Source organism: Sus scrofa, chromosome 2, assembly GCF_054392235.1.
Source record: "Sus scrofa isolate SSC_HxYL_T2T_F1_AM1 chromosome 2, Sscrofa_HxYL_maternal_Yorkshire_Landrace_v2.0, whole genome shotgun sequence".
Taxonomy (NCBI): Eukaryota; Metazoa; Chordata; class Mammalia; order Artiodactyla; family Suidae; genus Sus; species Sus scrofa.
This window is the reverse complement of record NC_139384.1, coordinates 68,683,410-68,699,326: the sequence shown is the minus strand read 5'-3', so window position 1 is coordinate 68,699,326 and position 15,917 is coordinate 68,683,410. Positions and strand designations below refer to the sequence as shown.

The window sequence follows — 15,917 nt, the reverse complement described above, 5'->3', positions numbered from 1 at the left end:
TGGGGGTTTTTTTTGTTTGCTTTTTGGGTTTGTTTGTTTTTTGTTTGTTTTTTTTTTGTCCTTTTGCCTTTTCTAGGGCTGCTCCCACAGCACATGGAGGTTCCCAGGCTAGGGGTCTAATCGGAGCTGTAGCTGCCAGCCTACACCACAGCCACAGCCATGCGGGATCCTTAACCCACTGAGCAAGGTCAGGGATCGAAACCGAAACCTCATGGTTCCTAGTCAGATTCATTAACCACTAAGCCATGACGGGAACTGCGACACACCCATCTTGCAGGTGAGGAGACTGAGGCCCAGGAGGGGGAGTAGTGGCCAAGGCACAGGCACGTGAGTGGAAGTGCCTCCATTTCTTCAAGTTGGTGCTTCATAAGTGCAGCTAAATGAGAGCCATTGGAAACCAAGGCCCCAGGGCTGGCCCAGCCACATACCTGGATGCGGTCAGAGTAGTTGTCTAGCAGCAGGACACCAAGGCTCGTCACCTTCTTGGTCTCCACCATAGTCTTGAGGTCAGCCAGGAGATTCATATGTTTGGACATGTCCGTGGCCAGCACCTGGGGACAAGCGAGGGAGAATGTCAGGGATGGAGGTAGTGCTTGCCCCATCCCTCCCTCCCCACCCCACCCCACCCCCAGATGCTACCCTTGGACCCTCAGCCCTCTGAGCCTCAGTGTCCTCATCTGTCAAATAGGGGGATGTGGGCATTCCCGTTGTGGCTCAGTGGGTTAAGAACCTGACTAGTATCCACGAGGATGCAGGATCAATCTCTGCCCTCGTTCAGTGGGTTAAGGATCCAGCATGGCTATGAGCTATGGTGTAGACTGCGGATGAGGCTCAGATCTGGCATTGCTGTGGCTGTGGCACAAGACCAGGAGCTACAGCTCTGATTTGACCCCTAGCCTGGGAACTTCCATATGCCGCAGGTGCAGCCCTAAAAAAGAAAAAGAAAAAAAAAAATTTAAATGGGGGTGTGGGGATGTAACAAGATTCTCACCTCACAAAAGAGGCTGAGTCAATAGACCCTTCTCCAAGGTTGTCAGGCTTGTGGGGCACATCTACATGTGGGGCAGGGCATGGGGGAGGGAGAGAAAACCTGGGGGCTGAGGTGGGTTGTGCCTGAGGGCAGCAGAGAGGCCCAGCAGATGATACAGCAGGTGCAAAGGCCCTGAGGCTGAATAAGCTGAGGAACATGGAGGAGACGGTTAAGGCTGGAGCAAGTGAGGGTGACAAGGGTGGTGAGGGCCTCACAGAGGAGTAGGGTATAGGGTTATGGGAGCCACAAGTGGACTTGAAGCAACGAGGGACCCAACTTGGTGCTCTCCAAACCTCCCTGTGGCTGCCCTTGGGAGGGACGTTCAGCCTGAGCCCAGCTGTTTCAAAGTCACTGAGCTGGAGTTGTCCTTGTGGCATAAAGGGATCAGCAGTGGTTCAATCTCCAGCCCAGCAAAGTGGGTTAAAGGATCGGGCGCTGCTGCAGTGGTGGTATAGGTTGCAACTGTAGCTCAGATCTGATCCCTGGCCCTGGAACTCCATATGCCACAAGGTGGCCAAAAATAAATAAAATAAATAAATAAGTAAATAAAAGTCACTGAGCTAGACTCATGTGGTCCCTGCCCAGGAATGGCATGGCACACCAATGGCAGCCCACAGCATGTGGAAGGTCCCAGGCTAGGGGTCAAATCGGAGCTGTAGCTGCCAGCCTACCCTACAGCCAGGCAAGATCCGAGGTGAGTCTGCAACCTACACCACAGCCCACAGCAATGCTGGATCCTTAACCCACTGAGTGAGGCCAGGGATTGAACCCACATCTTCATGGATACTAGTCCGGTTTGTCTCCTCTGAGCCACAGCAGGAACTCCCCCACAGGCTTTTTTGAGTATCAGGCAGAAGTCTCAAAATTTCTCCCCATACCTCCCGGCCCAAATGATGCTCCTGCTGGGGGTGCCCATGGTCCAAAGCTCCAAATCTTCTGAACCAAACTATTTTTATTCTTTTGGCCATGCCCACAGCATGCAAAAGTTCCTTGGGCCAGGGATTGAATTCATCCCACAGCAGCGACAACACTGAATCCTTAATCTGCTGAGCCACCAAGGAACTCCTTGACTCACCAAACTTTTTAGTTCCTCTTCACTTGGAGCCTTGGTTTCCTCTGAGCCCTCCCCACATACTGTTCCCTCTGTAGGGAACACTCCTCCCCACCCCATGATCCTCCACACCCCGAAGGCCCCTGCTTCAGTGTTCCCTCCTGAGGAAGCCCTCCCCAACTTTGAGCATACTCCCCCCTTAGAGCTCTGCCTACAGGTCCCCTTCATACCTCTGTCTATGGATGTCCAATCATGGCTCTCACCGATATGTCAACTCTCCACTGACTGTGAGTTTCAGAAAGACCAGAACTCGGAGTTCCCATTGTGACACAGCAGGTTACAAACCCGACTAGTATCCATGAGGACAAGGGTTCAATCCCTGGCCTCGATCAGTGGGTTAAGGATCCAGCGTTGCTGTGAGCTGTGGTGTAGGTTGCAGATGAAGCTCAGATCTGTCCGTTGCTCTGGCTGTGGCATAGGCCAGCAGTTGCAGCTCCAATAATTTTTTTTTTTTTTTGTCTCTGCCTTTTTCTAGGGCCACTCCCACAGCATATGGATGTTCCCAGGCTAGGGGTTGAATCAGAGCTGTAGCCACTGGCCTACACCACAGCCACAGCAACACGGGATCCGAGCCGCGTCTGCAACCTACACTACAGCTCACGGCAACACCGGATCCTTAACCCACTGAGCAAGGGCAGGGATTGAACCCGTGACCTCATGGTTCCTAGTCGGATACGTTAACCACTGCACCAAGACAGGTACTCCTACAGCTCCAATAAGACCCCTAGCCTGGGAACGTCCATAGGCCACACCTGCAGCCCTAAAAAAAAAAAAAAAAGACCAGAACTCTAATGGCCATTGGCACAGAACAAGCACACAATAGGTGCTCAATAAATGCTTGTTAAATGAATGAATGAGGCACAAGACCCTAAAACCTATGTTTATGATGTCTCATAACTTGAGAAGTATCAAATGCCCAGAATTAAGGCTCAGAAAAACTTGCACTTGAAACCCCAGAAACACGTTCCACAACACTCACATGTGAATTACATCCAGGACATGATGGCCTGACCAAGGATCCAGTCACCCCCACTTAGGGCTTGGGCGGTCATTGCCCCATTTTTTTTTTTTTCTTTTGTCTTTTTAGGGCCGCACCTGCAGCCTATAGAGGTTCCCAGGCTAGGGGTCCAATCAGAGCTACAGCTGCTGGCCTACACCACAGACACAGCGACACAGGATCCTAGCCATGTCTGTGACCTACACTACAGCTCAAGGCAACACTGGATCCTTAACCCACTGAGGCCAGAGATCGAACCTGCGTCCTCATGGATGCTAGTCAGATTCATTTCCGCTGAGCCAAGACGGGAACTCCAGTCATCGCCCTATTTTACAGATCAGGAAGCTCAGGCTCTGAATAGTGACATGCCCTGGTTCAACTGAACCCTCAGACAGGCCAGGAGTGCCCCACCCCATCCATCGCTGTGGTCTCACCATGTCGATGACCATCCTGCGCAGACTTAGCCGCTGCTTGGTACTGAGGTTCTGGAAGATGTCACAGTTCTCTACCTGCAGCAACTTAAAGCCCACAGCCAGGTGGTGGTTCTCCAACACGGAGGCATCATTGTACATAAGAGCAAGCTCTGAGTCTGTGGGGGAAGTGGAAAGCCTCAAGACCTGCCCACCCAAAGGCCAATTTTGTGAATTCTTGGCAAACTCCTACTCATGCACTGAAGCCCCAACTCTAATGCCCCCTCCTCCAGGAAGCCTTCTAGGAATGTCTCTCTCAGTGGCTCTGCTCTAACTCTATAGGGCTGGGGGGCATCTGTGTTCAGCTCTACCTCCTCAAGAATGGCAACTGCCTGGGGGACTTGGCATGGCAGGACACAGTGCTCATTGAATGAACTAATAAGTCTGTGTCCTATCAGCCCCTGGATCCTCAAAAGAGGGCCTACTCTTATCTCCAGCTCTCTAGGGATGTATATAAGAGTTGCCCAATAATTACGTGTTGGCTGTTTTTCTGACACCTCAAAGGATCATAACTTTAAATTTTCGGTGGGCCCAGGAGTTCCCGTCATGGCTCAGTGGAAATGAATCTGACTAGCATCCATGAGGATTCAGTTTTGATTCCTGGCCTTACTCAGTGGGTTAAAGGTCCGGTGTTGCCATGAGCTGTGGTGTAGGTCGTCGACGCGGCTCGGATCCCGTGTTGCTGCGGCTGTGGTGTAGGCCAGTGGCTACAGCTCCAATTAGACCCCTAGCCTGAGAACGTTCATATGCCGTGGGTGTGGCCCTCAAAAGACAAAAAAAATTTTTTTAATTAAAAATAAAAAAAAAAATCTCAGTGGGCCAAGACCATCTCGGTTGCTTTTTTTTTTTTTTTTTTAATTCTCTCATTTATTGAGTTTTTACTGTGTGTACCTGGACCTGCTCTGAGCACCTTAGGGAGGGAAGAGTGTAGCAGCTATTTCACAAACAGGGAGACTCAGAACAGGGATGGGACCACCTAAGGTCACTTGATTGACAGGTGGTGGCTGGGCCCAGCCCTCTAACTCACTGGTGTTAATGAGAAACTGATTGGAGACCCCAGGATGGTCCACATCATGGATGGCGCTTGCAAAGATGGCAGCCAGGACTTCCAGGTCTGTGAACACGGCCTGAGTGGGCACGGAGCATAAAAAGTGAGGGGCAGGTTCTCTGCACCCTGCACCCACCAGGACAGCTTGTAGCTGTAGGGCCCTACCTCAAGTGCAGGTGTGCCCAGCAGCACATGTGTGGACTGGGCCACGTCGGCGGCGTGTAGGCTGTTGTGGTAGGCCACGTCGTTGTGGTAGTGACCCTCCAGTGTCAGTAGGTAGGTGACAAGCGTGTCTGCTGGGATCTGAAATGTCTTGAGCAGGTCCCGTTCCTGGTCCATTACAGACGCACCCCCCGTCAGGGTCTCGGCCTCTGGGTGGCGGCACACACTGTTCCTATGCCTTTTCTCCTTCTGAATCCCTATCCATCTCTCAAGTGCCTCCTCTTTCAGGACGCCCTCCCTGATCTCCCTCTGACCTCCTTCGGTCTTTGTCCTTCCCCTCTGGCTCATCCCTGATCCCACAGTTGTTCCCTCCAAACTGGGTCTCTTCAGGCCTGGCCCAAGGCTGAGACTTGTGGACAATCAGCAAAGACATTTTAAACTTACCGAACTCCTTAACAGAACATTGTAAATCAACTATAATAAAAAATAAAAAAAATAAATAAATGAAAAAGGAGTTCCCGTCATGGCACAGTGGTTAATGAATCTGACTAGGAACCATGAGGTTGCGGGTTCATTCCCTGGCCTTGCTCAGTGGGTTAAGGATCCAGCCTTGCCGTCAGCTATGGTGTAGGTTGCAGACGTGGCTCAGATCTGGTGTTGCTGTGGCTTTGGCGTAGGCCGGCGGCTATAGCTCTGATTAGACCCCTGGCCCTGGAAACTCCATATGCCACAGGTGCGGGCCTAGAAAAGATAAGAAGACTAAATAAATAAATAAATAAATAAATAAATAAGAAAAGAATATAAAATAAATAAATAAACCTATTGAACTCCTATTCATCCTTCAACGCCCTGCTCAAATGACCTCATTCAGGGATGCTAGGGAATATTTGAAGAATCGGTGTCCCCTGAGATCCTGAGGTAGGAAGCCAAGGGCAGGAGAGGTACCTGAAAGATGTTGAATGTGATGGCTGTGAGGGGTCGGTTACCACTTAGTTCCGCCACCTTGAACACATCAAGCCCCCATTTGTTGGTGTCTTCCAGCTCCTGAAATGTGAAGGATTAGAGCTTAACTCCAGCTTAGCTTCCCCAGACTCTGGAACCTCCTCCCCAGGCCTCAGATCCTACATTGAGCCCCACCTAGGCACAATACAGATGGGCAAACTGAGGCCCGAGATAGGGTATTCACACAGAGCCAGGACTCAAATCTGGATTTCAGCACTCCCATTGGAAACCCACCTTGGCCAGTTGCCCTTCCTGGTCCGTCTGGACCCCAAAGCGTGGGACAGTGGCTGCAGAAATGCTGGGACTGTGGGGGACCCCATGTAGGCCGCTGATCTGAGACATGGGCCTTGGGGGCTCTGTGAAGGTCACCCTGGGCAACTCCACCTCAGTCTGCTGGTCTGTGGATGGAGCAGAGTAGGGCTCAGAGAAGCTGATTCACCTGCTAGGGTTGGCCTGCTTGGCCTCAGGTACCACACCTTGCCAAGTCTCGAGATGAACCAATATCCTTTTTACCCTGACCAATGTAATCCCAGAGTCAAGTGCTATCTGGCCTATAGTTACCCTTCTTCTCTGTTCAAGGCTGACCTCAGTGACCCCTTCTGTTGGACATGGCCAATTGGGCACCTGTAACTTACTATTTTTCCCCAGTCAAATGTCTTTTCCTTGGAGTTCCCATGGTGCAGCAGAAATGAATCCGACTAGAAACCATGAGGTTGTATGTTCGATCCCTGGCCTTGCTCAGTGGGCTAAGGATCCAGCATTGCCGTGAGCTGTGGTGTAGATTGCAGACGCGGCTTGGATCTGGCTTTGCTGTGGCTGTGGTGTAGACCGGTGGCTACAGCTCCACTTAGACCCCCTAGCCTGGGAACCTCCATATGCTGCGGGTGCAGCCCTAAAAAGACCAAAAAAAAAAAAAAAAAAAAAGTCCTTTCCATCTCCCAGGCTGGAGATGCAGCCAATTCCCTCCAGCTCCTCCTTGGTAAGCTTCTACTCATGCTTCAAAATCCTAACTTCAATGTCCCCCTCTTCCTGGAAGTTCCTTCTGTTCTTCCCTCTGGTCCAGCCCTGCCCCATGGGGCTAGGGGTGTCCATGTCCGGTTCTGTCTTTCCCTGTTGTGGTCTGTAGTAGAAGTCTTTCTTTCTCCTCCATCTTCCTATCTCTACAGTGTGACCTAAGCAGCGACCCACCACAGCTCACCCAGGAAGGTCTGGGATATGTACTCGGACACCTGGTTCCCAGAGCGGCTGGTTTCAGACAGGTGAGTCAACTCCCGGTTCAGCATTCGCTTGAACTGCCGGGGAAGGTGAGAACAGTGAAGATGGGGGCACTGTGGACAGAGGCGAGTGAGCTCAGTGTTCCCGCCCTCCTCACCTTGTTGGAGGCCATCTCCCCCACCGAGTGCCGCGTCTGCAGTGTCTCCAGCTGATCCAGACACCAGTCCAGCTCATCCAGTGTCTCCAAAGCCAACTTCTGCCCAGTCTCCTCTGGGGGCCAAGCTGGTCAGGGTCCTGCCCCACCCCCACGTGGTCACCCAGCGCCCTTCCTGCTCCCATTTCTGCATCTGGATCCTGGAGCCTTTCCCAGCGAGGCCACTCAGGACCCCAGGATCTCTTCATCACCAAGGGTATTTGGGGGACGGGGAGGGGGAGTGGTTTACAATCAGCACCACCTCAGGATTCATGAGCTGAGGAGGTCGCCCTAGAGAGGAAGTTCACAGCTGTCCCACAGTAGAAGGAGGGGATTGGAGCAAGAGCATTACCTGTTGGTGGAGGGGGCTGACTGCCAGACGGGGTGTTCCCGACGCATGCCTGCCTGCAGTACAGTCCGCTCAGGAGTGGCCCGCCCCATCGATATGGCCCCGCCCCCAAGCCCTCCAGGCCCCACCCCTCCGCCCTCTGCCGCGTCCCCTCCCTGAGAGTTGCCTGCTGAGCTCTTTCCGCCCTTGCCGCCTCTGCTTGGCCCGCCTTATCTTCTGATCCCGCCCCTCTCCGCCAGGCTCTGCCCTTCTCTTTCACAAGCCCTGCGCAGCCCTCTCCAGTTCTCGGCCCCGCCTCTCTCCGCAAGGCCCCGCCCCATCCCCTCCCTCTGCGTACTTGGCTGTCCCACCGCTTTGCAGGTGGGCAAGGGCTGCAACATTGCTCCGAACCGTCCGCAGACTGGCCAGGACCTGTCGGGAGCGGGCTGGTCAGCACTGGAAAGGAGGGCTCCGCTCTGCCCGCTAGGCACACGGGAGAAGGAAGGGGTGGGCACCCACTTGGGCAAAGGGCGTCACAATCAGGTCTTCTCCGTGTCTGCGGGTAGACCAGACATAGAAGGGCGGTCAGGAGGAGCCCTCCCACGCATTCCTATCTTCCAGCTTTTACCCACACTGCGCCCTCAGCTGAGCGCGTCCTCTTGTCCTGACACCTCTTTTGGGTATCCCCCTGGTAGTTCCTGGGCTCTCCTCACCCGACTCTTCTCTGAAAGCCGCCATAGTCCCTCTGACCAATCACTCACTTTATCCCTATCTCACAAATAGAGAACCTGAGTTCCAGGAGGAAACAGTCTTAGTAGAGGCAGGAAATTATGACTACAAGGGAGCTCAAATCAAGGTGTCTGTTCAGTTGCTGTTGATTGGTTTTAATGTTTCTGGATTGCCATCCAACCCCGGCCCAAAGTCAAACACAGAGGGTCACAGAAATATCATTCTCTGTATTCTTGACTGAATAAGTGAGCTGCCTGGCAAACTCCTATGTAAACTTCAAAGCCCAGTTCAAATGGTCACTTGAAGGAGGTGTACTGAGTGGGGGAATAAAGGATGGAAGAAGGTACAAGGAGGTATTATCCCACCAGCTTCAGGCCAGACTCACAGGTCGCTAGCCGCGGAAGAGTTCCGGGACAGGGTCTTGGAAGACAGGTCGTAGTCACTGTCTGAGCGGTACAGGAAGGACTCCCGCCTCTGGCTGTGCTGGGCAGAGTGGATGATTCTGCCAAGGCCAGACCCGGCCTGAGGATCCAGGGTGCTTCTCCCACAGGGGAGCCCATTTTCCAGGTCAAAGCTGGAGGCAAAGATGCAGAGTCAGAGTCGTGGATCCTGGCATGTGGATGCCAAGATATGGACTATATCTGTTTTGTAACATCCTCCCTGGGGCCACACAGAGGGCTGGGCAGGAATAGCCACCAAATGGTCCATCTGTCCCACAGCCACACCCCCCACTCAGGGAGCCACGCCCTTCACCGCCTCCATCTCCACCTCTGTACCCAGAGCCTTTTCTACTGGAACTACTAATCTGGACTCCAGGACTTGAGTTTTAGATCTATCCCTAAGAGGCTGTGTGACCATGGGTAGGTCTCAGCTTTTCTGTGGATATCAACCACCCTGTTTCTAATATGGGTGTGGTAGATCTCATCCCAGAGGGCAGTTTTAGGGAACTACAAGCAAGCACCTGAGGAGAATGACTAGGCCCCCATATTTCTTCCCCCCCCCTTTTTTTTTTTCTTTTTCAGCTGCACCCATGGGCATATGGAAGTTCCCAGCCAGGGACTGAATCCTAGCCACAGCTGCTGAGACCACAGTTGCCACAACGCGGGATCTTTAACCCACTGTGCTGGGCCAGGGATCAAACCCACAACTTCGCAGCAACAGGAGAAGCTGCAGTCAGTCCTTAGGCCACTGTGCCACAGTGGGAGCTCCCTGGGCACCCATATTTCTAAGGAGTAAACTGAGGTTCAGGTCACAGGGTAAGTTCACAGGGATTGGAAACGACTTCTTGGGCTCTCCTCTTGGGAGAGGACCTGGGTCCTAAACCCGGCACATTCCAAGGCTCCCAGCCCCAGGAGAGGGCCAACTCCCAGCCAGCTTTGGCTACCTGCTGGATCACTGTCATCTCCCCCAGATCCAGGTCCCCACCCTCAGTCCACACGGCCCCGCCCCAGTCTCATCAACCACGCTTCCAGCCCGCTGAGCCCTAACCTGCTTTATTTGGGTCCCGAACGCTCTGCCTGTTCTCTTCCACCTCAGGGCCTTTGCACAGGATATACCCTCCGCCCCGAGTACCATTCTTCTCCTGTTCTAGGCAATCCTCAGTCCTCCCTTCCATCTCTCAGCCCCTTCTCTCCTTCTAACAACACCCCGACGGGATAAGAGAGGATCAACCCATCTCCCCTTTGGAGTCAGAAGTCAGAGACGGGGGAGGGTGCTAGAAGTGCAGGAGAGGGAGTTTGCCACCAGGGCTGCAAGTGGGTCACAGGCTTTTGAAAAGGGAGCAAGCAGGAGAAGCGAAACAGGAAGACCCTAGGGGCCACCCCTAGACATGGGACTGCTGGCCAAGGGCCAGTGTCCACCTGGTCCCCTGCCAGGTCACCCCATCCGAGTCCACAGGCTGGGACTGGCGCCTGCCCAAAGGCTCTGAACAGGGTTGGGAGTGGGGAATTCGGCAGGATTCTGTCCAGTTCAGCTGGCTTCGGTCCGGCTCGGTCAAGCACAGCGGGGTTTGCCGAAGTTGGGTGTGATCACACAGGGTTGGGCTTCTTCCAGTGGAGTTCCGTCGGGTGAGTCCGGTAGAATTCGGCTACATCCGACCGCGCTCGGGTGGGTTCAGACGCGTTCGGGCGCGTTCGGGCGCGTTCGGCTCTGTTTGGCCGTACTAGGTTTTCAAGAAAGTCCGGCGGGGTGCTCGGGCCAGGTCGGACATGTTCGGCTTAGTCCGGCCTTACTCGGGTAGGTTCGGGCGTGTTCGGCTATGTTCGATCGCTCTTGGTTTTGTTCGGGATCCGAGGCTCCTGAAGACGCCTTTAAGTCCAGGGGTTCTGAGTTCCCGCTTGGTCACGTCCCCCGGGGCGGGGCTTCTTCGCACTTCCCAGGCCTTGGAGTGGGCGCTGTGACTCCCGGAGAGACGTTCCTGGGGGCGGGCTAGGGTGGAAGCCCTAAGCCGGTGCTCGGAGGAGGCAAGGGCTTGGCCACAACCTTCCGCTCCCTCTTCTCTCAACAAAGATTCTGGGAAAGCGCGCCTATGGATATATAGAGAAACTGAGGCCAGGAGAGGCCACGGAGTGCTGGGTTCGACTCCAAGTAGTGAACATCGAGAGTTAAGAGCTGAGCCGGGGGTGTTCCAGCTGCGGGGGAAGCTGTTTTTCTTTCTGCTCTAAACTTAGCCGAGAGCGGCGAGGTCAGGCGGTGGTTTCATGACGTGGGCGGCGGGGAGGAGGTGGCCCGGACTGCGGGAACGGCGTGTCTGTCCAGCAGCTAGACAGGTAAACTGAGGTACGAAGCCCTCAGAGAGACCCGCCCTCTTCCAGCCTCAAGCCTTCGACGTCTTCGACGCTCTTGTGCTCACTCCTGATCCCTCGGCAGGGACCCATCTTTGTAGACCCTGGAGGCGCTCTCCCGGACCCGGGACCCCACTCCTGGCCTGAAATGACGCCATCAGGGACCACGATCACGACTGCACCCCCTCCACCAGCTGTACTGGCCATGCGACCTTGGAGAAAGGACCTTTAGTCTCTGAGCCACCAGGTGCCAAATTACCAAGTGGATGCAAAAGCGGCACGAACTGAGCGCGACTACCAGACCTAGTCGGCGCCCACCAGCCCCACCTCCAATCCCAGCCTCGCCCCCGCAACCGCGGAAGTCATAGTCACTTCTTGAAGCGTCGGAATTCGAACCCAGAGCGATGGAACGAATCTTTGGAGGACTCAACCAACTGGGGCTGCACAGAGCCGAGCTCAGCGCGGGTCAGCTCACAAGCTTGGAACTTGCAACAAACCCTCTTACACCGCGAACACCCCGACTCAAAGGCCCCCATCAAATCCCGTATTCCTCCGCGGACACCGAGGGCTTAGTGTGAGACCACCGGGCCATCCGTTGCTGGCGCCGGGACAGATGGTGGGGGCAGACCGAGGGGAGGAGTGACCCTCCCGCCTCTACTACCGCTGGGACGCTCAGCTCGCCTGTCCTGGGTTGGCAAGAGTCAGAAGGGGACGTGAGCCTCAGCCCGTCCTGCTCCAGGACGCACAGCTGGAAAGGGACAGACGGCTGATCCCTTGGGCACGTGTCCAGGAGGCGGGTGGAGGGAAACAGAGATGGAGAGAGAGAAACAGTCACCAACTATAAGAGACAGAGATAGGGCAGGGAAAGATACCGACAAAGGGAAGAGGGGCAGAGCTTTTAGGCCCTGACCCCTAACCTGGTCCCAGCTGTCCTTGACTCTGCCCTTCCCACCTCCAGCCCGGCGGTTCCGATGACCCCTGCGAGGCCCACTGTCTCGCCTCACCACAGCGGATGGGCCACGGTGAAGCGTCGCTGCAGGCGGATGCTCTGGTTCACCAGGAGCTTCCTGAAGAGCCCCGGGGAGCCGCGCGGGGAGCCCCGGGGGGAGCTGGGCCCTGGGGCCGGGGAGGGCGCAGGGGGACCCTGCATCGCGAAGACCGCGTGGAGGCTGGACCCAGCGCGGGCTGCGCAGAGACCTTTTCTGGACAGCCACGGGGGCGGGGCTCGGCAGGGAGAGGGCAGAAGGCGCACCCGCCCCGCCTCACAGTGGGACGGCTCAGGGACGCCCCCATCGGGACAAATGGGGAAACTGAGGCACCGAGCTAGCCGTGACTCTGCTTCTCTCTGGGGAGCTCAGAAACCTCATCTTATACCACTTCCCTCTGCCAGCATGTCCTCCATTAGTGCAGCTCGCTCTGCTGAGAGCTTAGCTGAAAAAAGAGAGGGAAGTCAGAAAGAGAAGTGCCCTCCATTATCAGGGAGTCACCCAGATGCAGAGCTTGCTGAGGGGCTGCCCAGATCCCACATGGTGCTTTCAACCCCCTCTACCCATTTTCCAGATGGAGAGAACTGAGGCCGGGGCCACCAAGAGGCTACCCAGAAACTATGAACCTTTAATTCTTTGCCAGGTGGGGAAACTGAGACTTGAAGAAGGGTGGTAATTGGAAAATTCTTCACTTTAAGGCAGTGCGCGCGCACACACACACACACACACACACCCCAGGTCCCCCTCCCCAAGTCCTCACATAAACTATGAACCTTTAATTCTTTGCCAGGTGGGGAAACTGAGACTTGGAGAAGGGTGGTAATTGGAAAATTCTTCACTTTAAGGCAGCACACACACACACACACACCCGGGTCCCCCTCCCCAAGTCCTCACATAACCCGCACCTGCTCTGACATTCCCCAGGCCCCGTCTCTGGATCTTTTCCCTTCTGCTGTCTCCACTGCACAAACATCCGCACTTGCCTCCTGCCAGGTCTTCCGTCTTGTGACACTTCAGCTGCCTCCCCCCCACCCCCACCCCCCGCCCCTGACCCCCAAAAGACCCCTGAAAAGAGAAGCCTTGTCTCTGGTGTCTGGGGCATGGGAAGACATTCGGGGCTCTGCTGGGGTCTGGTGGTCCTGCTTTATTTTACATTAAAAGGCAATAAGCCTTTGAAGAGTATCACACTGGGAGGCAGGACCTGGAATACCCACAGTTCAGGCGGAAGCGACAAAGGCCCAGGAAGCCTGGGCCTCCCAAATGAGGCCACACAGAAGCTTAGGGCCCGACTGTGTCCTGCTGTGGGATAACAACCCCCCTGGGGACTGCACCCATTTTGGGGTCCCCAGACAAATGCCACTCAGGTTTCTGGCAATCCTGGGGAAATGTGAGATACAACTTTGGAGATCAGGACTTCAATGGGGGATCCTAAGGCTCTACAGGGAGGAGACCCTGACCCTCCCCTAACATCTCAATCATGCTATGGTCCCCATCATATAGATGAGAAAGGGGAGGCTCAAAGAAGGGTTACACTGGGGCCCAGGAGGACAGAGAGTCTCAAGGGTCTGGCTGGGAACCCCCTTCTGTTCCTGTGGCTCTGCAACCGGACACCTGGTGGGAATCAGACGCGCTGTCCCCAAGACAAAAATACCATCTGTGGCTGCTGTGGCTGGACCTAATTATAGCTGGTCCCCAGGGGATAGAGGTCACCAGGACTGGCCTGGTGGAGAGACTGGGGCTGGGTCCAAGGAGCCTTGACACCACCTCGGCCCCATGGGAAAGGCTCACAATACTCTCTTGTCCCCAAGAAGAAACTGAGGCACAGGGAGATTCAGTCCCTCCCCTGAATTCACGAACAAAAAATGGAAGGTTAAGACTAAACAACACATGGATGCAAACGGAGCGCTTTCTGCTCTTCTGGTGCTGAGCCAAGGGCTGTGAAAAGTCATTTGATTTTCAGAGCAACTCTGTAAAGTGGGGACTATTATTCCCCTTTTTTGGATGGGGATACTGAGGCACAGAGAGGTGTATTACTTGCCCAAGGTCATTCAAGCCTAGGCCAGCAGGCATTGCAGCCTGTGCCCATCCCTCTTAATGTTTAACTGGCTCCATCCCATCTACAGTCCCAGATGCTACTCTGACATTAATGCTTTATCAGTAGTCTTTTGTTTTTGTTTTGTTTTTGCTGTGCCCATGGCATATGGAAGTTCCCGGGCCAGGGATCGAACCCATGCCACAGCAGCATCCTGAGCCACTGCAGTGACAACATCAGATGCTTAACCCACTGTGCCCCAAGGGAACGCCCATCAATAATTTTAATATTTTAATATTAGTGCTTCATTGATAGATTCAATTTTAAAATATTTATAACCAATTATAACAGTAATGCATTATTGATAACTTGTTGGATGCAGAAACTGAGCCACAGAGCCAAGCCTCAGCTTTTAAGTCTGGTCTGCCTGACTCTGGAAGACCCCAAGCTTTGCCTGGGAAGGGGCATAGGCTAAAGGAAGAGTTGACATGATTTCGTCTCACGCTGGCTTTGTCCCTGCATACTGTGTGACCCGAGGAAGTGCCCAGCCGTTTCTAGCACCCTTAGCACATCACTGTCTCCATTTCCCCCATTTGAGCCCCTTTTCCCTGGGCAAACAGTTTTCTCAACTGCCACCAGGTGGCTCCAGTGAGATGGTGCTGTTCCACCCATTTTACAGAGAGCTATATACCAGGGTCTGGAGAGGAGAGAGGACTTGCCCAAGTTCTCATGAAGAATTTGGATAGAAAGAGGAGGGTGGAGGATGAATCACATGTACAGATGCTCACATGGGTTGGGTCTCACCCTCCTCTGCTCCAGATCCTCCTGTGGCTCCCCACTGCCTGCACTTCTGAATCCACACCTCCCCAGGCCCCACTCCTCAGCTCACTCCACTCCAGCCTCATCGCCCCTCCCTCCTTGCTATTTTTGGAAGCAGCTAGGCTCAGCCCTATCCCCATGCCCTTGCCCAAATGCTCTTCCCTTGCTAACTTTTGGTCTTTCAGGTCACAGTTGAAGCACCACCCACTTCAGGAAGCCCTCCCTGGACAGACAAGCAAATCTTCTCAGAGCACCTTCCTCTCAATGGCACAATATCACACTGACTGTCATGATTATTTGATCTGTCTCTGCCTTGCCCCCTAGCCCCTCAAAGGCAGGAACTTGCTCCCAGTTGTGCCCTCAGTGCCCAGCACACAATAGGTGCTCAGTAAATGCTTGTGAAATGAATAGAGAGCCTCCCCTCCCACCCTCCAGCCACACTATCTGTGTTCAGCTCCTCATAACCAGATCCTCTTGAATCTGAGGCTTTGCATGTTCTGTTCATCCTGTTTGGCATACCCTTCCCTGCACTCCTCCCAGCTGACTTCTCTTTATCCTTCAGGCTAAGCTTAGATGTCACTTCTTCCAAGCAGTCCTTCCTCATCCTCTACCCCCAAATGCTGGGTCAGAAGCCTCCTTTGGCCTCCATGGCACCCCGATCTCTCTCCATCACAGCACAGATCACTCTGTGTTTTCTCCAGCTGGTGTCAGTCTGTCTCTACCATTAGCATATGAGCACCTGCTTGTCCCTGGGCTGTTTCCCCAATACAGGGCCTGGCACACAGTAGGTGCTAAATAAATGCTTGCAGAACAACACTCAGACCCTCCCAGACCCACATGATCTGCCTGGGGTGGTGGGGAGGAGCGCCATAGCTGAGGATTATGCTCCTATATAGACAATTCATGACAAAATGCAGAAAGTATGGAGTTCCTGTCATGGCTCAGCAGAAACAAATCTGACTAGTATCCATGAGGATGCAGGTTCGATCCCTGGCCTTGCTCAGTGGAATAA

At 54.2% G+C, this 15,917-nt stretch overlaps 1 protein-coding gene across 9 annotated transcripts in view; it reads right to left on the bottom strand.

The window, feature by feature from the left end:
- The window catches only part of PDE4C (phosphodiesterase 4C), a 30,765-nt gene that overhangs the window by 2,200 nt on the left and 12,648 nt on the right, over positions 1–15,917 (bottom strand). For 4 of the 9 annotated variants that reach the window (XM_085012305.1, XM_085012304.1, XM_021083502.2 and 1 more), the window contains 12 exons: positions 8,671–8,859; positions 8,076–8,112; positions 7,915–7,988; positions 7,581–7,633; positions 7,193–7,305; positions 7,019–7,112; positions 6,055–6,218; positions 5,764–5,862; positions 4,822–4,986; positions 4,636–4,735; positions 3,573–3,727; positions 429–551 (listed from right to left, as the gene is read on the bottom strand). In XM_085012305.1, coding sequence (XP_084868431.1) covers positions 429–551; positions 3,573–3,727; positions 4,636–4,735; positions 4,822–4,986; positions 5,764–5,862; positions 6,055–6,218; positions 7,019–7,112; positions 7,193–7,305; positions 7,581–7,633; positions 7,915–7,988; positions 8,076–8,112; positions 8,671–8,859 — 1,366 coding nt within the window. Of the gene's footprint in view, positions 1–428; positions 552–3,572; positions 3,728–4,635; positions 4,736–4,821; positions 4,987–5,101; positions 5,293–5,763; positions 5,863–6,054; positions 6,219–7,018; positions 7,113–7,192; positions 7,306–7,580; positions 7,634–7,914; positions 7,989–8,075; positions 8,113–8,670; positions 8,860–9,773; positions 11,645–11,985; positions 12,245–15,917 lie in introns of those variants that run through there. The other 5 variants (XM_021083504.2, XM_085012308.1, XM_021083503.2 and 2 more) reach the window with 5 other exon arrangements.